General features: G+C 38.5%; 1 protein-coding gene across 1 annotated transcript in view; it reads left to right on the top strand.

The window, feature by feature from the left end:
• The window catches only part of LOC111155003 (phosphatidylinositol-4,5-bisphosphate 3-kinase catalytic subunit beta), a 110,718-nt gene that overhangs the window by 69,295 nt on the left and 16,674 nt on the right, over nucleotides 1–24,749 (top strand). Inside the window, 4 exon segments of the mRNA XM_022514995.1 lie at nucleotides 862–961; nucleotides 19,568–19,746; nucleotides 20,792–20,901; nucleotides 22,556–22,634. Of these exon segments, the coding sequence (XP_022370703.1) occupies nucleotides 862–961; nucleotides 19,568–19,746; nucleotides 20,792–20,901; nucleotides 22,556–22,634 (468 nt within the window).

Here is a 24,749-nt window from a genome sequence, read left to right as displayed (position 1 = left end):
TAAAATTAATGATTATCAGAAAAATATGACTTAACTCCTTTTTGGCCAGAGTTCTTAAGGAAAATAAGCTCTATATTATTTTGATGTTAATTTGGGGGGTTATATTTCTGAATCTTGACTTCCTTATTATTCATAGATATTTTCTTTTTTCTTTTCTTTCTTTTTTTTTTTTTTTTTGGTAAGGATTTTTATTTATTCATTTGACAGAGATCACAAGTAGGCAGAGAGGCAGGCAGAGAGAGAGGAAGGGAAGCAACCTCCCTGCTGAGCAGAGAGCCCGATGTGGGGCTCGATCCCAGGACCCTAAGATCATGACCTGAGCCAAAGGCAGATGCTTTAACCCACTGAGCCACCCAGGCACCCTGAGATTTTTCCTTTCTTATTTTAAACTTGTTATCTTCCCCTGCAGTTCAGTCTTCCTAATTTTAAGCCCCGCAAGGAATAACAAAACATGGTGTTCCTTCCTTTTTCAAACATGTACAGCATTCTTTAAGTGAGAGAAAATTGTATAGAAGCTAATTGAGTGACTAGTCAGTTGTGTGATATGAATCTTCACTTTATTGTCATTTAATTGGCAGTATTACCATTTCAACTACAAAAAGTAATAAGCAAGGTGAGATGTGAAAATTTTGAATTTTTTTGAATAAGAAATTAACTACAAAATCACATGTTTTTGAACTGTGGTGTTTAAAGGCTTGGGAAGTTGACCATCCCACTAATAATTGTGAATAAGATAATGTGTTCTTTTTTTGATTGGCATCAGAAGTTTATTTCATAATAGAATATGAAGTCAGTATTTTTATTTGGTGATCTGAAGTGTTTTATAAGCAGCCTGTCTTAATACTATTAATTTATTTGTAGGTCAGAAGTGCATATTCCTGCTGTCTCAGTACAATTTGGTGTTATCCTTGAAGCATACTGCCGGGGAAGTGTTGGGCACATGAAAGTGCTTTCCAAGCAGGTATTGGATTTTTTTTTAATCTTCTGTTCAGTCTGCCACATGGCTTTTGATAAATTGTATCATATGCTGTTTCTCACATTATGTCATAGAGGTTTTAGTAACTAAACCTAGTTAATACATTTTTAAATTATAAGTCAAGAAATGAAGTGTCAACAAACTGAGCAGAACATTAATTGAGTGTCCCCCCAATTACGGATTCCTCATTGTATGTATATTAAAACATGCCATACATTTTAATAGGAAATGCCTATTTAGACATGCTTAACAGTGTGTTTGATGGTGATGATGACAAAGGTCATGAAATAGGCCCTGTTTTTTCATATCCCTGAGTTACTCTTTGCAGTTAGTATTTATGTTTCATATATTCTGCCATATGTTTTAGTTTGAGATATTTTGACAACTAAGTCCATAGTTGTTATAGGATCTAGAATTCAGATTCCTCAAGTTGCTTTTTCAAATTATGTATATGTATATATGTGCATATATATGTATATGTGTGTGTGTGTGTGTGTGTCTGCAGACCCTTACCTTCTTTCCAGGCCTTCATTTTCTTTTTTTTTTTTTTTAAAGATTTTTTTTATTTATTTATTTGTAAGAGAGAGAGAGGGAGAGAGAGCGAGCACAGGCAGACAGAATGGCAGGCAGAGGCAGAGGGAGAAGCAGGCTCCCTGACGAGCAAGGAGCCCGATGTGGGACTCGATCCCAGGACGCTGGGATCATGACCTGAGCCGAAGGCAGCTGCTTAACCAACTGAGCCACCCAGGCGTCCCCAGGCCTTCATTTTCTAATCATGGCAGGTAGTGATAAGATACTAGTGATATTGATAGGTCAGATACTAAATGCTTATATGCCAGGAACCATACTAAGTGTTTGAAGTATATTTCTTTAGTCTCCTAATAATGTGCCACAGTAGTTGCCAATAGTGTCTGGATTTGACGAGGGGGAAACTGAGGCTCCAAGAGATTAAGTAGCTTCCCTAAAAACCAACTATTAAGTGACAGGAATAAATTTTAAAGTTAAGTCTGTCCAGCTATAAAACTAACATCTTTTTTAATCCTACTGGGAGTTTTCACACTTTTAGCACCATAACTCTATTTTATAAATCAAAACTTAAACAGATTCAATATATAAAATAGCAATGTTATTTTATCAGTATAAATATGTTTTAAGGCTAAAATAAAATAAAAGCCATTAAACAGAACCATGAAACTATTTTACTAAATATAGAATTTCAAAATCTGGGACTGTTATTGACAGTTGTAGTCTCAGTATTTATTTATTTCTTTTGTTTTGGAGATAATCCTGATTTATACAGCTAAGTGTTTGCAAATAGTAAAGGTTTTTTAATAGCTTGCTTGCAAGTGAGAAGCATAACTGTGGCTCAGGCTTGGTTTGCTGGTAGGTCATTGGTCCCCTGAAGGTTGTGATGAGAGCATTTCTGCCATCAAAATAAAATAGCCCTTTATTCTAGCTTCTTCATGCCAGAATACTTCATTGACAGGTAGCAACAATATGCTTTTGTTCTTTAGCAATAATCTTTCTTAAACTGAGTATCCTCTAAATAAACGAAAGAAGGTTTTGTTAATGGTTTAATATATATTTACTCAGAACTTTCTATATGCTAGGGTTTGTGTTAGGTTCTGGTAATGTGAAGTGAATATAGTTGTGTTATTGTTATCAAGGAGTTTATATTCCAGAGAAGACATATATAAGTCAGTGATTGTTATGATAGAATTATTGTAATGGGAATATTATGGAAGGACAAAAGACAGACATGTAAACAAACTTAAGACATTAGGGAAGAGTTCACAGTGGAGGAGATGCTTGTAGCTTTTGATGTTGTAGTTGGTGTTAGTTCAGTGAAGAGTATGTTAGTATTTTGCAGAGAAACAACCAAAAATGGGTATGTGTGTTTGTGTATGTGTATGGTTGACCCTTGAACAATATGAATTTGAATAACATGAGTCCACTTATACACTGATTTTTTGGGGTATAGTACAGTACTGTAAATGTATTTTCTCTTCCTATGATTTTCTTTCCTCTAGCTTACTTTATTGTAGGAATATAGTATATAATACACATAACGGACAAATTATGTTAATCGACGGTTTATGTCATTGGTAAGGCTTTCCATCAACAGTAGGCTATTAGTAGTTAAGTTTTTGAGGAGTCACAAGTTATATGCAGATTTTCAACTTCATGGGGCTGGAGGTGGAGTCAGTACCTCTAACCCTTTATTTAAGGGTTAGCTGTATAGAGAGAATGAAGCCAAGGAAGACGGTGAGATTGTGATTTATTATAAAGAATTGGCTCATGTGATTATGGAAGCTGAGAAGTCCTGAGATCTTCAGTTATGCGAGCTGGAAACCCAGGGGAGCTAATGTTGAAGTTCTAGTCTGAAAGCAGACAAGCTTAACACCTAAGGAGTTTTAATTCCGGGCAGGAAAAGACCTGTGTCCCAACTCAAGGCAGTCAGATAGACGGGGTTCCTTCTTATTTGCTGGAAAGTCTGCTTTTTTATTCTATTCACAACTTCACAGATTCTGACAAGACCCACCCATATTAGGAAAGGCAACCTGCTTTACTCAGTCTACCCATTCAAATGTTAATTTCATCCAAAAACACCCTCACAGACATACCTAGAATGATGATGGACCAAATATCTGGGCACCTCATGGCCCAGTCAAGTTAACACCTAAAATTAACCATCATAGATCAACTTGGCATGTATACACAGCTCTGAAAACCATATTTAATCTCCAGGCAAAGACTGTAGCAAGTTCAAAATGCCCTTAACATGATAAAATTACCCTGAGTACAACCAAAAATGCACTAACCTCTTCCCCAGCACGAGAAGTAATATCCTTGAGTGTTGCGTACTCTTCTTGTTTCTCTGAAAATTAAATAATATGATGTAAAATTAATGCTTAAATACTACGATACAAAATCTGTACATCTTATGTTTAAAGGAAGGGGCACCTGGGTGGCTCAGTTCATTAACTGCCTTTGGCTCAGGTCATGATCCCAGGGTCTGGGATCAAGCCCTCTGTTGAGCTCAGCGGGGTTTGCTTCTCCCTTTCTTTCTGTCCTTTCCCCCTGCTCGTGCTCTCTGTCTTTTTCTCTCTTCAAATAAGATCTTTAAAAAAAGAAAGATAAAGGAAAACAGTGGGAAGGAAACAAAGACTGTGTGTCTGTGTACATATTGTATATACACATATATACAAAAAACATGCATACCAAAACAAGGAGGAGATACTCATGATAGTTAATCCTCATTTCTGTAACTAGTCATGTGGTCATAGCTGGTATTTGTTACTAGTTTCTTCCAACCCTTTCTGTATTCCCTTTGCCTTTAGTAAGCATTTCACTTGTGTTCTTAACCTGCAGAGTTAACCCAAACCTTCGTTCTTTTCTTTTCTTTTTTTTTTAAGATTTTATTTATTTGAGCAAGAGCACATGGGAGTCAGCTGCATAACCAACTGAGCCATCCAGATTCCCCCCAAAACCTTCATTCCTGAAGGGTCCAGGTCAATAGTAGTCCTATCTGAGTTAGCTTGTAATTGTCCATTGGTCTTAATGATAGGATATGGTCATGCTTAGAAGAAATATTCTGTATTCTAGGCATACTTTTCCTTTTGTCTGTGGAGTAGTAGGCCAGGTTCCCTGTTGTAGTCAGGATCAATCACTCCAGCCAGCATCACCGTGCCCTTCTTTGCCTGTTGATATGAAGACATAAGGAGCTCAAAGTGGCTGGGCTGGAGTCTTATTAGTCCGGTGGAATCATTGTCATGTCTCCCACTGGAACCATTCTTCCTTCTGTAACTAAGACCTCTATGTCCATAAAGCATAAGGGTGCAGAAAAAGGAAGCAAAAGTTTTGCTTCCATTTTTAAACTTTGAGTTTTGGACCCTTGAGTCCTGGCTGTGGGAGAAACAGTGTCATGTAGCAGATGATGACTTGGATCATATACAGCTTTCTGGAGAACTTTGCCCAAGTCCTATAAGGTATTGCCACCTAGCTGGTACTGTAACTTAGTCTTCCAAAGGCCATTCTACTCTTCTGTCAAGCCAGCTACTTCAGGTTAAGAACATAGTAAGACTAATGAATACCATGCGCATGAGCCCATTGTTACGCTTCATTTGCTGTGAAATGAGTTTCTTGATCAGAAGCAATGCTGTATAGAATACCACAATGGTGAATAAGGTGTTCTGTGACTCCACTGATGATAGTTTGGCAGAAACATTGCATGCAGAGAAGGCAAATCCATATGGAGAGTTGAGTGTTTATTCCAGTAAGAAGAAAATATTGCCCCTTCTATAGTAGAAGCAGTTTAGTGTAATCAACCTGTTACCAGATAGTTGCTGACCATCCTGGGTAAAGGTAAATGGTGCTAATTAGGGTCTCATTGTTGGTCTCTGCTGCTGGCACAGTAGTCACTCAGTGGTGGTCATAGCCAGGTAGGCTTTAGTGAGTGGAGGTCCATATTGCTGAGCACATGTATAACCTCCATCCCTGCCACCTTGGCCACTTTGTTCATGAAGCCATTACGTGATGACGGGTGATTGGGAAAAGAGGCTGACAAGTATCCACAAAATGGGTCATCCTATCCACTTGATTATAAAAATTCTCTTCCAGAGACACCCTTTGGTGTACATTCAGAGAGGTTTATTACATATCTCTTCCCCAAATTTCTTTGTCACTAATTTTCTAGTCATGTTCCTTCTGAGTCCCTGGCCATCAGCCAAGCTTTAGTTACATCTCATGAATTGGTATATAATTGCATATCTGGCCATTTCTCCTTCCAAGCAAAGTGAACAGTGAATTGCAGTTTCCAAAGTTCTGCCCACCAGAACTTGAGCACAGTCCTTTAGAAATGTTTCAGAAAGGGGCTGTAGTACCACAGTTGTCAACTTTCATATGATGCCTACATACTGTAAATCATGTTGAATCTTCTCTTTTCTTCCTTTGTTAACTGACTGAAGGGAACTTCCTTTGAGGACATAGGGGCAGGCTGAGAAAAAGAAGGTAGTGTAACAAGTCCATGGGAAACCATGGACATTTGAGTCACTTTTTCATATAACTTATTGTGCCTTCAGGATCTGCTCTGGTCTAGTCTTATATATACCACTTTCATTTGTTGATGGAATACTATTTTGCTCACCCATCTTTATGGCTTGTTGGGTCAGACAGATAACACCCAATTCATATTTGACAGCTCAGTTCACATGCTTGCCTGGTGGCCAGTGTTTAAGCATTCAGTATGAAATCCCATTAGCAAGCTAAGAGCTGTTTCTCTAAAGGAGAGTATTTATCTACCGGAGATGGTAGGTGTTTTTTTCCAAAATCCTGAGGACCTGTGCTATGGTTTACCTATAGGGGCCTGCCAGAGGCTCCAAACAGCATCTATATCTGCCACTGACAGTTCAAGAACCATTAGATCTGTTGGATCATAGGACCAAGTAGCACAGCAGTTTGCAGAGCAGTCTGAACTTATTGCAGAACCTTCTCTTAATTTGGGATCTCATTCAAAACTAGCACCCTTTTAGGTCACTTAGGAAATAGACTACAGTACATTACCCACCTGAGGAATATGTTGCCTTTACAATGCAGAGAGGCCCCCTAGCTACTGTGTCTCATTTTTGGTTGTAGGAGGGCCCAGAGTAACAAATTTTTCTTTACCTTAGAATATCTTGATATACTCCATATAAATTTGAGTGCTTCAAGTTTTGTTGAGGTAAAAGGCCCCAAATTTTTGTTGGAATATTTCCTACCTTCTAAGTTGCTGTTTCTTACTCACTAGGTTGGATCAGTCTAATATTATAAAGGTCTCAGAGTGGTATCTTGTTGAGAGTAGAGGCGATCAAGATCTCTGTAAATTAAATTATGACATAGAGCTGGAGAGTTGATATACCCCTGAGAAAGGACAGTGAAAATGTATTGTTGGCCTTGTCAGTTTAAGGAAACCTCTTGTGATACTTTATTGACAGTTATGGAGAAAAAAAAGCTTTTATTAGCTCAGTAGTTGTATACCAAGTACCAGGGGATGTGTTACTTCGTTCTGCAACGAAACCATATTTGGTATACCACCTGATTAATGTTAGGATGATCCACTGTAATTCTCTAAGATCTGTGTGTCCTTTGCATAGGCCAAATAGGCAAGATGAATAGGGTTGTGATGGGAATTACTACCCCTGCATCTTTTAAGTCTGGGTACTGCTTTTGGTTTATTGTTTTTTAGGTAGAGATGGTTGTGATAACTTCTGCTTGACCTTTCCACCAAAATAGCCCTCATTCCAAAAGGTCTGGGAACCAATATGGAAATTCTGCCAACTGCTGAGTATATCTATTCCAATTATGCATTCTAGAATTGAAGAAATAGCCAGAGGATGGGTTTGAGGTTTGGGGTTTGGGACCCATTGGGCGCACTGTGAAACATATCTGTGCTTACTTCCGTAAGCATCTACTCTGGTGGACCTCAGTGACATTTTGAGTCTCCTAGAATTAGTGTCATTTCAAAGCCAGTATCTAGAAGTTCGAAAAGGTCTGGTTATTTCCTTTCCTCCAATATGCAGTTACCATGGTAAAAAACCATAGGTTCCTTTGGAGAAGCCAGGGAAAAATCAGTTGCAGTCTTGGCATTGATGAAAACATTGGGGAGAATTAACACCTTTACTGTGTCTAGGTGTCTGGGTGCATGTTAGAGAAATGAATCCTGAAGGTTTTACTGTAGGTGTTGATTATTGTCTGGGTGTAAACATCAGACTATAAACTGTATGTGACCAGGAAGTTATTAGCAAGGTAGTTATATCTAGCTGATGTAATCTGAATCCGTGTATTTAGTCCACTTAGACAAAATATTTTGTAGAATTAAAAAACCTCTTCCAGATTTTGCTTCTCGGTACATTGTTTTATCCTCATGACAGAGACTCCCTACCTTGCTATATTTTCCAACCTCTTGATCTCATTTGAAGGCCATTTGTTTCCTCACTCTTAACCTACTCATTCCTATACCTCTCTGGTGTCCACCCTATTTTATAAACTATCCTTGTGGTAATTCCCAGTTTCATTATACTTTTCTAACACATTTGCATTGCCAAAGAAGCTCCCATAGCTTTTCATACATGATTTACATTATATATGTGTAATATATTATTATATTATGATTCTATTATGATTTTTCATTCATGTTAAAACAACTATTATCTGATCCTTTTGGAAAGCCCGTTAATGGTGGTAATAATAGCTAACATTTACTCACCATTTATTATGGGCCATTTTTTCTTCACAATTACATTAATTGTCCCCTTAATTTTATAGTCCTCTTAAAAATATCTCATACCTCTCAGTGTCTCTTGTGCTCATGGCTACTGTCCTCTACCCATCCATTATCTTCTCTCACCTGAATGTCTTTTTTTTTTTTTTTAAAGATTTTATTATTTATTTGAGAGAGAGAGAAACAGCAAGAGAGGGAACACAAGCACGGGAGTGGGAGAGGGAGAAGCTTCCCACTGAACAGGGAAACCAATGCAGGGCTTGATGTGGGGCTCGATCCCAGGACTCTGGGATCATGAGCTGAGCTGAAGGCAGGTGCTTAACGACTGAGCCACCCAGGCACCCCTCACCTGGATGTCTTCATTAACTTCTTAAATTTTGCCTTTTGTTTCCATTGTTGCACACGTATCTCCTGTACTGCATAGCAGATAAAGTAACCTTTTTAAAATGTAGATGTATTATGTCATTTTCATTTTTAAAATCCCTGAATATTCATTTCATGGAGAATAAAATCCCATTTTTAAAAAACCATCTAATTGGCTTTATTAATTGATTCATGAATTGGGCAGTGTCCTATCCAGCTAATCTAGTAGAAGGGACTTTGAGTTGCAAAATAGAAGGATTTTGTAGGGAGAAATGGGGGAGGCAATTAACAAAAGAAAAGAAATGTTTGTTTTAGGACAGAAATGATTGTTTTTAAGGACAGTTACCTTCCCTTAGGGGAAGGGGCTGAGGGTCTTATTATTATTGGAGGTGGATTTCCTCATTTTCCTTTAGGGGTTTGAGTGGGCTCCTGTGACAGATTATCTTATTGGTACTGACCAGAAAATTCCTGCCTAAGACTATACTTTGCTGGGAGGCAGTGGCACGTGGGTGGCTCAGTCACTTAAGCCCTGGGCTCATGATCTCAGGGTCATGAGATCAAGCCCCGCTGTTGGGCACTGAGCTCAGCATGGAGGCTGCTTGGGATTCTCTTTATTCCTCTGCCTCTGCACCTCTTCCCACTCATGTTCTCTCTCTCTCACACACACACAAAATAAATAAATCTTAAAAACGAAGAAAAGGGGGCGCCTGGGTGGCACACTTAGTTAACCGTCCGACTCTTGGTTTTGGCTCAGGTCGTGGTCTCAGGGTTGTGAGACTGAGCCCTGATTAGGGGCTCCATTTAGCATAGAGTCTGCTTGAGTTTCTCTCTCCCTCTCCCTCTTCCCCCCCTGCTTGCTCTCTCTCAAATAAATAAATCTTTTAAGAAGGGTGGGAGGAGAAGGTTGAAGTTGCAGTTAGGTTAGGTATTAAGCCTCAGTTTGGTGACTTGACCAAGCATTTGGGGCCTGTCATTTTCTTTTAACATTTCCCTTTTGATCAGGCTCTCAGCTTAATGGAGAGATGTGATCAAAATTTAAGGCGTTAGTGTCACTATCAGATACTGTTTTGAAGTTCTCAAAGTTTTTGTTGTCACTTTTGTGTGGATTCCATTATCCATAGGTTAGGATGTTTTTGCTTAATTCCTGTGGTATTCATAGATTACGGAAGTCAGTCATTCTCTTTGTTCTTTTTTTGACATTCCAGTCTTAAGGAGTTCATTTACTTGATGGTTAGTGGCTTAACATTTAAAACTTGTGAGAGAATCACTTGGTGCAATTATTATGATAACTATAAGCAGGGTAATTCCCATTGTTTGGAGTGCTTTTGGAGCTATGGTCCACAAGACCCAGACCAGTCAAAGAAAGACCCTGTTGAAGGAGTCCTTTTTTTTTTTTTTTAAAGATTTTATTTATTTATTTATTTATTTGACAGACAGATCACAAGTAGGCAGAGAGGCAGGCAGAGACAAAGGAAGGGAAGCAGGCTCCCCGCTGAGCAGAGAGCCCGATGCGGGACTTGATCCCAGGACCCTGGGATCATGACCTGAGCCGAAGGCAGAGGCTTTAACCTACTGAGCCACCCAGGCGCCCTGAAGGAGTCCTTTTAAGGCAAGTAGCTTGCTCAGTGATCTTATGTAACCGAGTTTCAGCTTCCTGAGAAATGTTAATCCAGATATAGCAGGTGTTGTTGGCCACAGCAGAGGTACTCCCCTGCTTGGCTAAAAGATAATCGAGGGCTGTCTTACTATTAAGAACAGCCTTGGCTAAAGAATCTAAGGATGATTGTTGGGCCTCTCTTGCTTTAGCAGCAAATTCTGCAGTAATTTCAAGAATTGAGAATTTCCTGATCATGAGCTAATTTACATTTACCTGTAACCAGGGAAGTAGAGACCTGCCAAGAGGAGTGAATTCCTGAATCATGAAAGCCTCCCAGCAGGTCCTTTCTAACTCAACAGTGCAACTTCAAGGGAGTCACTCAATGAGTTGTCTTACTTTGCTTGTGAAAAGTTAGGGTCTCAGATTTTTCTCTTACCTGAACTATAAGGTTGTTTAAAATCCAGAGGTTACCTCCCTTAAGCAGTGGCCTGGGGAGAAAAAGATGAGGGCATTATCTTTCAGGCTAATGCCAGAGTAAAAGAAAGGGGAAGAAGAAAGGTTTTCATGTTTAGTTAAGGTCTGAAGTCTTGATCTGTCGCCTTGGGCAGAAGCAGTCTGCCTCAAGGTCAGCTACATCTCTTTCTCATTAATTTGACTTAGAGGTTGCCAGCCTCTGCACAAGACCAGGTTGGAGGTGGAACTGTCATTAGCTGTGAGATGAATACCCAAGCAGTGTAGTGGTCAAGAGCACTGGGTAAGGTCCCTTCCGGTGGGGCTCAACAGCTGTCTTTGATGACATTTCCAGAATGACCATTCACCAAGCTCTAGACTGTGACCAACAGGAACCTTTGAATTGGGATCCAAGAAGTCTTCTTTAATCTGTTGATGATAGGCTGAGCATAAGATATTAAGAGATTTACAGTCGCTGGTCTTAGGAGCATGAGACAACAAGGGATCAGCATAAGGCTGTATACTAATAGACATTGGTCTGCTGGTGACTGTCATATATGCAGTAACTTTGTTTCCTAAGGGGTAACTACTAATAGTCAGCAAGACCAAAGATAATATCTTAGGCCAGAAAAGTCCAATAGTTGAGGCAAATTTAGAAATTTTAAGTTTGAGAATCCCATTAATTCTCTCAGTCTTGCCTTATGATTGAAGGTGATAGGGACAATGTTAATTCTGAGAAGTTTGCCAGGTTTTTATTAAGCCTTATGTGATTTGTCCAGTGAAGTGGGGGCCTTCATCACTGGGGATTGTGGAAGGTATACCACAAGTGGGAAATACACTGTGAGGACATCAGCCTTGGAGCTTCGGAATGCTTCAGTCCATCTGGAAAACACACGTACAGTATCTACATATTGGTAGTCCATACTGAGTGGCAATTGAATGAAGTCATCTACAGATATTCAGAAGGCCCAGAAGGAGGAGGTCTGAGATCTCTTGGGACAAAAACAGTTCTTCTTAGGGATTATGGACCTGACAGGTCAGACATTACTGGTAGACTGCATTTGCAGTTTAATAAAAGCCTCCTTACAAATCTCTTCATAATTTGTGTCATCGTAAATGCATTATGGTGGGTGAAGGAATCCACAAACTAAAAAATAAAGTTTGCCAGGGAGTCAGCAAGAACCAAGCAGCCATCTTGGGTTTCTCATAGCTTCAAACGTTTGTTTAACTTACAGCTATTGCTTACCCATGCTAATTTCTCTAATGCAGGAACAGACTGTTGCCATCTTACAAGTCCATCAGGATGGCAAAAGTCTGGCAGTGAGGGGCAGGTTTTGCAGAAGCAGAAGGGATTTCCTCCACATGTGCCATAATCTTTATAGATGTGTTGCTGTTGCCTTAGCATGAAGGTCAGCTGGGGCATTTTTCTGACACTCAGGCTTAATCTTTTTAGTGTGAGCCTCAGTTTTAATAACCGCAATTTCAGAAGGGAAGTAGTAATAGTAAGAAGGTGGTTCACTTTTGCCATTTTTAATTGGGGTCCCAGAGGATGTCAAACCTTTTTTTTTTTTAATTTTATAGATTTTATTTATTTATTTGCCAGAGAGAGAGAGAGAGAGAGCGAGCGAGCAAGCGAGCACAGGCAGGCCAAGTGGCAGCAGAGGCAGAGGGAGAAGCAGGCTCCCCGCCGAGCAAGGAGCCCGATGTGGGACTCCATCCCAGGACGCTGGGATCATGACCTGAGCCGAAGGCAGCTGCTTAACCAACTGAGCCACCCAGGCGTCCTGAGGATGTCAAACCTTTTAAGATAATCAGAATTACAAATGATAATATTATACTAGGGCATGCTAGGTTTCTAGGAATTTCATATAATTTTTAGAACACAAATGCTTTATAAAGAAGGCTTACTGTTATTATTAATTTTTTTTGGTGAGTAAAAGCAATAGAAGTTTATTAGGTGAAGATGAAAAGCTCTCAAGAGTGAGTGGGTCCCGACAAGGTTGCCCAGCTTACTTCTTGTTTGACAATATTTTCTACGTAATTTCACGTATCAAATAAACCTAATTAGTTTAAGAGATCCCTTGAAATGTTCTAGGAGCCTTTGGAAAAATCCCAAAGTTTATTCCAGGTCAAAAAGAACATTTATAATTTGATTTTGAGAAGTTTATGGTGGGGGAGAAATGAAGTTTTAAAGCCCTTGAGTAGTTAGATAGGATCACAGATCATTATGAAACTTAATACTTAATTATCTATTAGCAACACTTAGCTCTTTTAATACTGAGAAGACTCAGTTTTCTTAAGTAATCAACAACCTGATAAAGGTGGCAACCACAGGAAGTTATTTTGTTAAAATACAGTATCTTTGTTTTCTAGGCAGATCACTTAAAGGTAAAGAAACTTATACACTGTTATCAAAAGTGCACTAAAAGTTAAAAAATAAAAAACAGAGAAAACCAAATTCTAATTTTATACCAGCTTACTTTTGACATTAAAACTTACTCATTCCAGTCTTAGCCCTGACCACATATAAAATACCTTTCCAAAGATTTATTTTTCACAAACTTTCTACAACTTTTTACCCCTCAAAAATGTATCTTCATTTCTCATACCTTATTTTACCAAAAACACACATTTTGCTTTCTTTGCATATGGAGAGGTTTCCCTTACTTCTGCTGGCTCTAATTATATATATTAATTAGAACTCTTAACTTTTAGAAACCTTAGTTCCTGGTAAAAATCTAGAAGAAATTATGAACTGTTAACACCAGCATTCTTTAGATTTGAAAGTTTATGAATACATTTCATAATTTCTAGAAGCATATACCTTTTTCAATTTTCCAGTGCACTAGCTCATCCAAATATCTTTTAGTTTCTAATAAGCCACAAGTAGATAAACCTATGTTCAGTAATTAATATTTCAGTATTTTCTTATTTGTGAGTGATGTAAATACTCAGCAGATTTCTGTTACTTTAACTCAGCAAAACTAAAATTTCAAGTTACCAGAGATTTGGGAAGCTGTTTTTAAGTACATATACAATAAAATATAATTGTTGCTAAAAACTTTATTAACTCTTATTCCACTTAATCTGTTTAAATCATTTGTTCTCAACAGTTGTTTATTTTACCCACGAAAACTTCATGAGACATTAGACAAAATCAGCCATCATTCTAAGTTATTTTTCTCCCAACAAATTAGGACAGAAGTACATGAATTTAGCTAGAAAATTCAGGTAGAATAAAAGTTGTTTATATACCTTATAGTCATTGTAGATAACTCTAAAGATATGCCTGTTTCCACTCAAGCAACAAACTGAAACTTGCTTTAATTTACCAAAAATTATTTCAGAGTATGTGAACTTGAAAAACTTCTGGGATGGGGCGCCTGGGTGGCTCAGTTGGTTAAGTGACTGCCTTCAGCTCAGGTCATGATCCTGGAGTCACGGGATCGAGTCCCGCATCAGGCTCCCAGCTCCATGGGGAGTCTGCTTCTCCCTCTGACCTTCTCCTCACTCATGTTCTCTCTCACTGACTTTCTCTCAAATAAATAAAGAAAATATTAAAAAAAAAAAAAAAAAGAAAAACTTCTGGGATAGTTCTGTTACATTTCTGAGAATTTTGTGAAGCCTAAATTTATGTAAGTGCCTTTTTTTTTTTTAAGCCACAAACAGCGCTTTTCTACAAATTAATTTTGGCAGTCCCATATGGAGGTAGAAAATACTGCACATTTAAAACACATGTATGGTGGCGCCTGGGTGGCTCGGTGGGTTAAAGCCTCTGCCTTTGGCTCGGGTCATGATCCCAGGGTCCTGGGATCAAGCCCCACATCGGGCTCTCTGCTCGGCAGGGAGCCTGCTTCCCTCTTCCTCTCTGCCTGCTTGTGATCTCTGTCTGTCAAATAAATAAAATCTTAAAAAAAAAATAAAAATAAAACACATGTATGAACACACATACCAACACAAATGGAAGCAAACAGAGACCTTATATAGCTTATGGCTTTAAATTACTACCATGAATTAGGTATAATAATACAAAACTCACTGTTTATGAAAAATAGTTGGCTCAAAATTGTTTTTCTGATAGATAGAATAAGTTCAGATTACCTGCTTAGGGGCCTAAAACCGTTTTCTAATACTTGTGGAGAAGAGACTTAAGAATTGTATTTGTTCTGGGGGGTGCCTGGGTGGCTCAGTGGGTTAAGGCCTCTGCTTTCAGCTCAGGTCATGATCCCAGCATCCTCGGATCAAGCCCCACATCGGGCTCTCTGCTCCGCCGAAAGCCTGCTTCCTCCTCTCTCTCCCTGCCTGCCTCTCTTGCCTACTTGTGATCTCTGTCAAATAAATAAATAAAATCTTAAAAAAAAAAAAAAAAAAGAATTGTATTTGTTCATAACAAGTCAAGTTCCAAATGACCTTTTTTCCCCCTTTTGATAAGGATTACCTCCCTGAAGTTTACTTGTCAAAGAGATGGTCTAGATAAGAATTATGGAGAGGACTCAGGTAGGACATGTAGTACTTCAAAGGCACAGGGGAAAAAATGCAGGCTCCTCCTATGATTTTTGTTTTCTTAAAGCCAGAATTCATAATACTTACAAGGCTGTTGAGATAAGTGGGAGGTTTTGGGTTTGGTAAAAAGTATTGATGGGTTTTGAGTTGCTTCTTGGCCATGTCTCTGGTCCTATAAAGACTAGACTTGTAAAACAAAAGACAGCTGTTTTCAATTCCGCAAAGACTTGGGTTGCTGCCTAAATGATACCAAAGGGCTAATAACATCTATGCACCTACGTTAGAGTGTTTTTCTTTCCTGCTGGGTAACCGTAGGGGAGAAGGCCTAAAAAATTCCTATCAAGCTCTGAATAATATCTTCCAATTTGGGCAGATTTCTCACCATAAAGTTATTAAAGTCCTTTCAAATATCTTGTCAGGTTTCAACCTTGACAAAAGTCAACTGTTTCTGGCAGTATTGAACAATACCATGGATCTACGAGGCATCTTCAAAGTATATGCAAAAGATGTTATCCTCACAAGATCTAGAGTTACTCCTAAACATAACCAAAACAACAGCAACAACAAAAAAACACAACAACAACTTACATAGCTCAGGTGAGCAGAAAGCCAAGCCTTAGGATATAAAACAAGACCAGCAAGCAAGAAAGAAATACTTTTTTCTGGGAGAGAAAGGATCAATAACCAATTGGTCTGGAACTGGAAAGAAAGGGATAATGTGAAATTTTATTTCCCTCTCTTCCCTGGGCTCCAGGAGTAATCCGCTTATAGAAATTTTCAGAATCCTCTCCTGGGTTTAAGAAATTCTTTGTGGCCCTTAGTTCTGCCTTTGAGTAAGATGTGAAAGTTAGGAGAAGAGAATGGCCCATAGCATCAGGTGGTCTTATTTTATAAGCTAACTGTTTAATAGTCTCTTTAGAGTAGAAAGGCAATTCAGACAGAGGGTTAGTAGAATGGATACTCAAATTAAGGATAAAGGGGAGCAGTAGAAATTATGTCAGTCTTATGCCTCTGTCTGTTACAGTTTTTGTTTTAAATACCCTTTATCTTTAATTTTTCATTAGTCTTTTGCATTGAATCTTCAATGAAACTATTTTGGAATTTTGAAGCTTCTAGAGGCTGCTTCATACTATAAGTGCATATCCCATTCTGTTTATTTAATTTGGAAATGCTTGATTTCAAGTGCATTTCTTACGTGTTTTATCTAATTGGAAATTTCCACATAATGGCCATTATATTTCCAAGTTTTCTTCAGTAAGATTTTGCCATTTTACTAGCTATCTGAAATTTCTAGGACTGTAGTGTGTTGTCACTCCCGATCAAATGGAGGCCCCCAAACGTGGGGTAATGGTAGCCTAGAAGCTGATAGTATGGGAGGTAAGAGGATTCACCCAAGGCAGAACAAAGGAGATAGACGTTTATTGAATACACTGCAAGGGAGCAGTGAAGAGGACAGCAAAAAAACCCACAAAAAACAGTCTGCAATGAGGCAATGGGTGAGGGCTGTTTTTAAAGGGGGAAGGTGAGGAAGTATGGGGACTTATGGAATTATCCCCTTTTTGGTAACTGTGCCTGGTTTTGAATAGCCCATTGGTCATTCAGGACTTAGGGATATTTTGAAGTGGGTCACCTGTCTGTATTCAGCCAGGTACCCACTGTGGGCCCCTTTGCCTTGTTCTACATTTCATTGCTCAAGGCTGTTATCTAAAAGTGACCTCTACATGTAATTCTTAGACATAAAATAAGCAGTTGTGCTGGAAGGTGGTGTGCTCAACTCTTTAGGTTCCTATTTGTTTTAGCTAGACCTTTGGGTTTCTTGGAGCCAAACTAATACCTAAGAGGGGCGTGTGGTGAGGTTGGGAATTGTGGGGTGTGTTACAATATACCTTGTTGCACAGAAGTTTTCTTGCTGTTGGCAGGTAACCTAGTGTCATTCTAACACATTCCATGACCAACTTACCCTATTACTTGAAGTGGCAGATGCTCTAACAGCCTTGACTGCTTGCCCCGTTTTTTGTAGCTTTTGGACTTCTCAGTTCCCTCAGAGGAAGTAGCCTTTATCTATATAAAACAAGACAGAAAAACATATTCTCCTTAATAGATCATCAGTGACCAAGAAATGTTACTTTGTCCTGGCCAAGAGAAGGCCCTGTATGCACCACCAGTTCCCATCAAACCTTGGACTGGGGAAGGGATAAATGAGCAAATGCCAAGGAATATGGAGTATGGACTAATTCCAAATAAAATGGAGAACCACAGCTGCCTCTAGCATTTCCCTACATGGAATCTGGGGAAGGATTCCAAACAAATAGAGAATTGCAGACTAAACTGTCAGCAGTTTCCAATGTGGAATCCAATGACAGAACTAAGATTGGGGTTTTCCACCTGGGAAATTGTATTCTGAAAGGCTAGGGGCTTAGCTCTGGCCAGCCCCGTCTGCCAGCTCAGTTGGGCTTCAGGGTGAACCGCCAGCTAAGCTGAGCTCTGGGCAGAGCTATCTGCCAGCTCCATCTGACCTGCCCTATAAAGGAAAGCCAGTTAGATCAGGAACTTGATACAAAGAGAGCAGAGCTCAGAGCTGAGAGGAAAATGGTGAGAAAGATAGTAAATTCAAAATGGTTCACAGTACTACACCCGCGTTTCTCATCCCTGAATGCCATGGGAAGTTTGCTTCAGATCTTGAAGTTGTCACAAAAAATTCAACTGAGTATATTTTAATTATTAGCTTTATTAATTGATTTGTGAATACAGCAGTATCTCACCTAGCATGTAGAGGGATCTTCCCCAAACTTTTTAACAAAGCCTATAAGGCCCAACTTGATGAGGTCCTGCTTCGTTGACTTCACTCATGATCAAACCGCACCATACATTTCTTTGGTTCTCTAGGAACCACAGCTTGACTTCTATAACATCAAACATATGATATATGTATGATCACATTATTTTTACTCCTAACTGATGAGTAGCAAGGGGAATACTCTACACTTTACATTGGCGGTTCTTGTTATCACTGTAAACCTGTGGAAGGACAGGGTGTCAAAACACTTAAAAGTATTTGACTTATAGCCACGTGGGTATTTAGGACACTATTCCAGGAAATGGATATCAACACAATTAGTGATGGGGCCTTAAAATTCCCAACTGTACAAACATAGAAGAAATTCAAATTTGAAATACTTCAAAAAGTTCCTGTTTGCACAGTCTGTTTTTCAACTGGTTCCCTTTTCACCAGTGTTTGTACAGCTCCTGAAACTGTTGAGAAATGGAGTGTCTGTGGCTAACTTGGCAAGCTTCAGCCCTCTCGATTTTCATCAAGCTACATAGAACCTTCCAGTTTCCTGTGAGCAAGCCTGTCTGTAAAAACTGCATGACTGAATTCATCTCCCTACAGAGTCTTAGTGGTTTCTTCTCATAGAAGCAAAGTTTGAAAATGAAAACAATCTATAAAATAAATCTCCTGTTAATGGAAATTCAGGCCAAGGTGTTCATAATGTTTGTTGTGAACATGTTTTATATGCTTGTTATAGTCGATTTATGTGTTAATATAAATGCATTTATATTAACAAGCTGTTTCAGCTTTAATAACATAATAATAAAATAAAATGTCTTTTTTATGGCTTATGGTTGGCCAAAGCTGTTTCTAATGGATTTTTGTGTAACAGGACATGGAAAGATCTTAGTTATTAAACAGTGAAGTTGACTTTTAAACACAATGGTTTTCATTGAGTTGGCCGCTGTTGATTGACCTTGTACTAACTGCATAAGTTTTTTTTTAATTTGCCTAAGTTTTTATAGCTAGAGTTACTTCATAAAAATAAGTAATGTGGACTTGGACAACAAATACTGTTCTCTATATTCATATTTGTTTTATTACACAATAATTCATTTAACTGTACTACTCATGGAAAGAGAATATAAGAATATATTGAGAACATGTTACACCAGAGTGATGACAAGAACTAGATGTTAAGGTTGAATGGCAGGAACCCCAGGATTACTTGTATACAGATTTTCCTTTTATACTATGAAGCTGGCCAAATGGAGTGGTTCAGATTGTGTTTCAAATTCTACTATTCGTTGAGCTGCAGAGTGCTGAGTTCTTTGTCATACTTATCTTCTTAACCACAATGTGTGTCCCTTTACTTTTCCCTGATTTTTAAGATTTCGTTTAAGAAAAGGATTAAAGAACACTTGAAAAATTGTGCTTTAAGTAACGTGATAAAAATGAGATTTTTACTCCATTGTTTCTAGTATGTTTGTCATAAACCAAGCACTGATTTTACTTTGGTTGGTTGTCAAATGTTTGTGTTGGGGAGAGGAAGGGAGTGTTTATGAAATAATATGATCACATGAAACTATGGTACTTTATATTATTTTTAACCATAAATAAATTTTGTTGGCGGGGACACTTATTTTTCAGGTTGAAGCACTCAATAAGTTAAAAACTTTAAATAGCTTAATCAAACTGAATGCAATGAAGCTAAACAGAGCCAAAGGGAAGGAGGCCATGCATACTTGTTTAAAACAGAATGCTTACCGGGAAGCCCTTTCTGACCTGCAGTCGCCTCTGAATCCATGTGTTATCCTCTCAGAACTCTAGTAAGTGACCATCTTTGCTGTGCTCAGTGAATTTTCCATGAAAATAGCAGTGCAGAAAGGATTTCTGAGTGACTGCCTTGCAGGAGCGGTAGGGCTAGCTGTTAGCCTCCATAAGTACAATATATTTAAAGAAGGAAAATCTTAAATTTCTCAAAGGTTATTCTTTTTTTTTTTTTTTTTTTTTTTTTTTTTTTTTTTTTATCTATTTGACAGAGAGAGATCACAAGCAGGCAGAGAGGCAGGCAGAGAGAGAGGAAGGGAAACAGGCTCCCTGCTGAGCAGAGAGCCCGATGCGGGGCTCAATCCCCGGACCCCGGGATCATGACCCGAGCGGAAGGCAGAGGCTTAAACCACTGAGCCACCCAGGTGCCCCTCAAAGGTTATTCTTGTATGCGTTAGGATGTATACCTATTAGCTAAATTTACCTGTGGGGTTCATAAAACTTACGCATGTTACTTTCCTTTCAATTGTATGTGACTAAATTTGTTTTCTATATTACTGGTTTCTAAGAGTTAAAAATCCTGTGTATGCAAAATGTTGGCAACCATCATAGATTATTTACTAATTTGTTTTCCTATTTCAAAATGAGATCTTAAATTAATTTGGAAGATTTTCTTGCTTTTTTATTCCCTTCAAAAGTACTAATAGAAAGGTAATGATAAATACTCTCATATGTCAGTATTCAAAATTGATCTCTTTAAGAAATCAAGAATGAACTCCTAATATTCCTAATTTTAATCCAATGATATGATCTGGTTTTTATTGACTACATATAATAACATAAGGAAGAATAAAGAAAGAAAAGGAGGAATTTTAAATGTAGGTAGTGAGAAGGATGAATCTGGGTTTTCAGTCTAGCCCATCTGGCATCACTACATGCCAGTGAAAACTGTCATCCTAGTTACTTTTTTACCAGGAGGATATGTTCTAGTTCTGACTTCTGCAGAGCTCAATGAAACAGGTGAGGGTTCTCCCCACATCTAATATACAATCTTGCCATTTCTTTAAGTTGAGGTGGGCTAATTTTCCCCTTGTTTGATTTCAGTGTTGAAAAGTGTAAATACATGGATTCCAAAATGAAGCCTTTGTGGCTCGTTTACAACAACAAAGTGTTTGGTGAAGATTCAGTTGGAGTGATTTTTAAAAATGGTGATGGTATGTACTGAGGTTTTTACGGTACCAAATTCCTTAGTATTTTTCATTTGTTGTCAGTTTGCTTTATCTGAAAGGTGATGTGTAAATGTGTAACAGATGCTATCAGTGGTCATAAGGTTGAATTTTACATGTCTTAAATCCCTTTTTTTTCCTCTTAGAAAATAATGTTTACAGCTTACTTATATACATTGTTCTAATAAATCTTTTTTTACCCCCTACAAAATATGGTAAAAAGCTTGTGAAGTACAAGAGAGTATTTTCAGTGGTATATTCATATATTCTGTTTCAGTGGTAACAATTTTGATATTGCTGCCATAATTCTGTATTTTAATTAAAATATTTTACTGACAAGTATTTTCAAAAGGAATGCCTCTGAGGTGATTACACCAATCAGAAGGCAGTTATGACAACCACCACTTGTTATTGTGTGATTATAGACAAGTCACATAAAATTCACTGAGCTTCAGGTTCTTCACGTCCAAAAGGATTATAGTATTGTATGTTGGGTTTATTAAAAGGAATTAAAGGAACATAAGTAAATGTGCTTATGTCTATTTTAAAATGAACTTGTAGTGTTTTGCTAGACATCTAACCCCACTTGACCATGTGAATGTCATTGTGTAGAAGTCAGTACTTTCACAGCCCTCTGTTAGCTAAAAATTATCCTTAGATACAATAAATAAAATTGACTATTAGAGTTCTGTAACCCATTATATAATCACTTAAGTGATTTTTAAGAACTTTCTGTGTATTTTTAAACACAACCAGGAAAGAAAAAAATTAGCAGTGTGAATTGTATGGATGCTGTACACAGCGTGACTGTGTTATATGGTATTACAGTATCCATACAATTAGTATAATAGCTTACAATGAAAATTGTACAATTTTCATGAAAGTGAAACAGTGAGAATTTCCTTAAGTAATCTCTACACCCAACATGGGACTTGAACTCATGACCCTGAGATCAAGAGTCACATGTTCTACTGACTGAGGCAGCCAGCTGCCCCAATTAAAAATACTGTTCAGGGGCACCTGGGTGGCTCAGTGGGTTAAGCCTCTGCCTTTGGCTCAGGTCATGATCCCAGGGTCCTGGGATCGAGCCCCACATCAGGCTCTCTGCCCGGCAGGGAGTCTGCTTCCTCCTCTCTCTCTGCCTGCCTCTCTGCCTACTTGTGATCTCTGTCTGTCAAATAAATAAATAAAATCTTTTAAAAAAATAATAAATAAAATAAAAATATTGTTCAATTTAATTTAGTTACTAGTGTTATGGGCACATGCTAACCAATAAACCTAATATATATTTTTAGATTTTATTTATTTATTAGAGAGAGAGAGTGCATGAGAGCAGAGTGAGGGGCAGAAGAAGCAGCCGACTCCCTGCTGAGTAGGGAGCCCAGTGTGGGGCTGGATCCCAGGACCCTGGGATCATGACCTGAGCTGAAGGCAGCCACTTAACTGAGCGCACAGGTGCCCCAGACTTAACATTTAACAAAATAAATATGGTCAGCATTAAAATTTTGGGAAAGTATTAGCACAATATTTGTCAAGGTTTTAGTTAAGTCTGGCTGAATTAGCTAATCTTGAATTAATGTTATGAGACAAAAATTGAGAAGTATTTATAATAAAGCAGGATTTTTACCCCCCCCCCCCTTAGATTTACGACAAGATATGTTGACACTCCAAATGCTGCGCTTGATGGATTTACTTTGGAAAGAAGCTGGTTTGGATCTTCGGTGAGATTTCTAGTGACTTTATTTTTGTCTCATGTTGTATTCCTCCCACAGCAGAATTTTTAAAACTTCCTTTTTATTCCTTCTCTCCTGCTATTATTAATTGTTGTTCATGGTAATATTTATATAGCATTTTACAGTTTATAGTGTACTGTCAAATACATTGTCTTATTGAAGCCTCATCAGATGTAAAACTATATATGTACAGAGATTCCAGAAAGAAAGAGGCTTGAACTTCCAGTAAACCCTGGACAGACAGCAAGAGTCACGCTCTATCTAACCTATGGTTTTAAAGGTGCTCTCATGAAGGATGCACTGGCTGGTGGTCCTGGGAATGACAAAGCCAAAGAAGGGCCTGCCTGTCTTCTTAGCCTGGTAACATTGATTCCACTACCTTTAGGAAAGGGAAGTGTTTAGGGGTTCTTTTAGGGTTTTCAGCTTGTCACCATTATTAGGGGTAGACAGCAGAACAGCTTTATGGCAACAGAAAAAAGAAAACATAATGGATTTTATTTATTTATTTGACAGAGAGAGAAATCACAAGTAGGCAGAGAGGCAGGCAGAGGGAGGGGGAAGCAGGCTCCCTGTTGAGCAGAGAGCCCCATGTGAGGCTCGATCCCAGGACCCTGAGATCATGACCTGAGCCGAAGGCAGAGGCTTAACCCACTGAGCCATGCAGGTGTCCAACATAATGGATTTTAAAACTTTAATCATTGTAATTAAGATAATTACAAAAAAAATGTTGATTGCATTTGTATAACAATATAGGTTTGAATCTTATAAATCTAAAAAATTAAATCTCAAGCCTTACACTGGGCATAATATTAATAATGAACAGGGTAGAAGTCTGTAATAATCCTAAATATTTTAAAAGCTTATAGAAAGAGATATGGAGAAAAAATGTGAAAAGGCTGTTCATACAAGATATAAAATAAATACACTAAAAATTATGTGAGCACAGTCAATTCCAGCATAGACGTACAAATTACAAGAAGAGTTGGATACCACTGATTTCCTAGCAAAGATTTTGTTAAATGATAAACTTGTCTAAGAGACCAGTGAAGCAACAGAAACACAAATATTTTCATATACCTTTGTAAATTAATATAAACCTGCCTGTATCAAGTTTTTTTTTATATCCTCTATCCAGTATTTCCAGAATTTACTTTAAAATTAGAAATGTGGGGGCGCCTGTGTGGCTCAGTGGGTTGAGTCTCTGCCTTTGGCTCAGGTCATGATCTCAGGGTCCTGGGATTGAGCCCCACATTGGGCTCTCTGCTCGGCAGGGAGCCTGCTCCCCCCCCCCCTCTCTGCCTGCCTCTCTACCTACTTGTGATCTCTCTCTCTGTCAAATAAATAAATAAAATCTTAAAAAAAAAAAAATTAGAAATGCGGAGGGGTGCCTAGGTGGTTCACTTGATTAAGCCTTTGCGTCTTGATTTCAGCTCAGGTCTTAGAATGGTGAGTTCAAACCCTGCATTGGGCTCCATGTTGGGTGCGGAGCCTATTAAAAAAAATTAAAAATGTGGACAGAAATTTATGCACAAGGATATTCATCCTTGCTTTATTTACAAAAAAAAAAAGAAAATTAGACCACTGTGGTTAAGTGTCTGACTTTTGGTTTCGGCGCAGGTCATGATCTCAGGGACCTGGGATCGAGCCCTACATCAGACTCCCCACTCTGCAGGGAGTCTGCTTGTCTCCTCCTTCCTCTGCCCCTCCCCCTGCCCTTCCACCACATCTCTCTCTCCCTTTTTCTCTCTCTCTCTCAAATAAAGAAAGCTTAAAAAAAATAACTAACGTACTCATATGACCAAGTATTTCAGGTATTTTACATTATTGTTCATAGAGAATTGCTTTACAATTTGGAGAAAATGCTTATCTTCAAATGTCAAGTAAAAAAAGTGAAGTGCAGAAGTGTTTTCATAGAATTATTTCAGTTGTATTAAGAGCTCACTGAAAAGTGACATGCTAAAATATTGACAAACTGGGGAGCCTGGGTGGCTCAGTGGTTTAAGCCTCTGCCTTCCGCTCAGGTCATGATCCCAGAATCTTGGGATCGAGTCCCTCATCGGACTCTCTACTCAGCGGTGAGCCTGCTTCCTTCCCCCCCTCTCT

This window comes from Enhydra lutris, unplaced genomic scaffold, assembly GCF_002288905.1.
Source record: "Enhydra lutris kenyoni isolate GAN:26980312 unplaced genomic scaffold, ASM228890v2 scaffoldscaffold39, whole genome shotgun sequence".
In the NCBI taxonomy this organism is placed as follows: Eukaryota; Metazoa; Chordata; class Mammalia; order Carnivora; family Mustelidae; genus Enhydra; species Enhydra lutris.
Note: the sequence above shows the minus strand (reverse complement) of the source record. Positions and strands in the feature narration are given on the sequence as shown.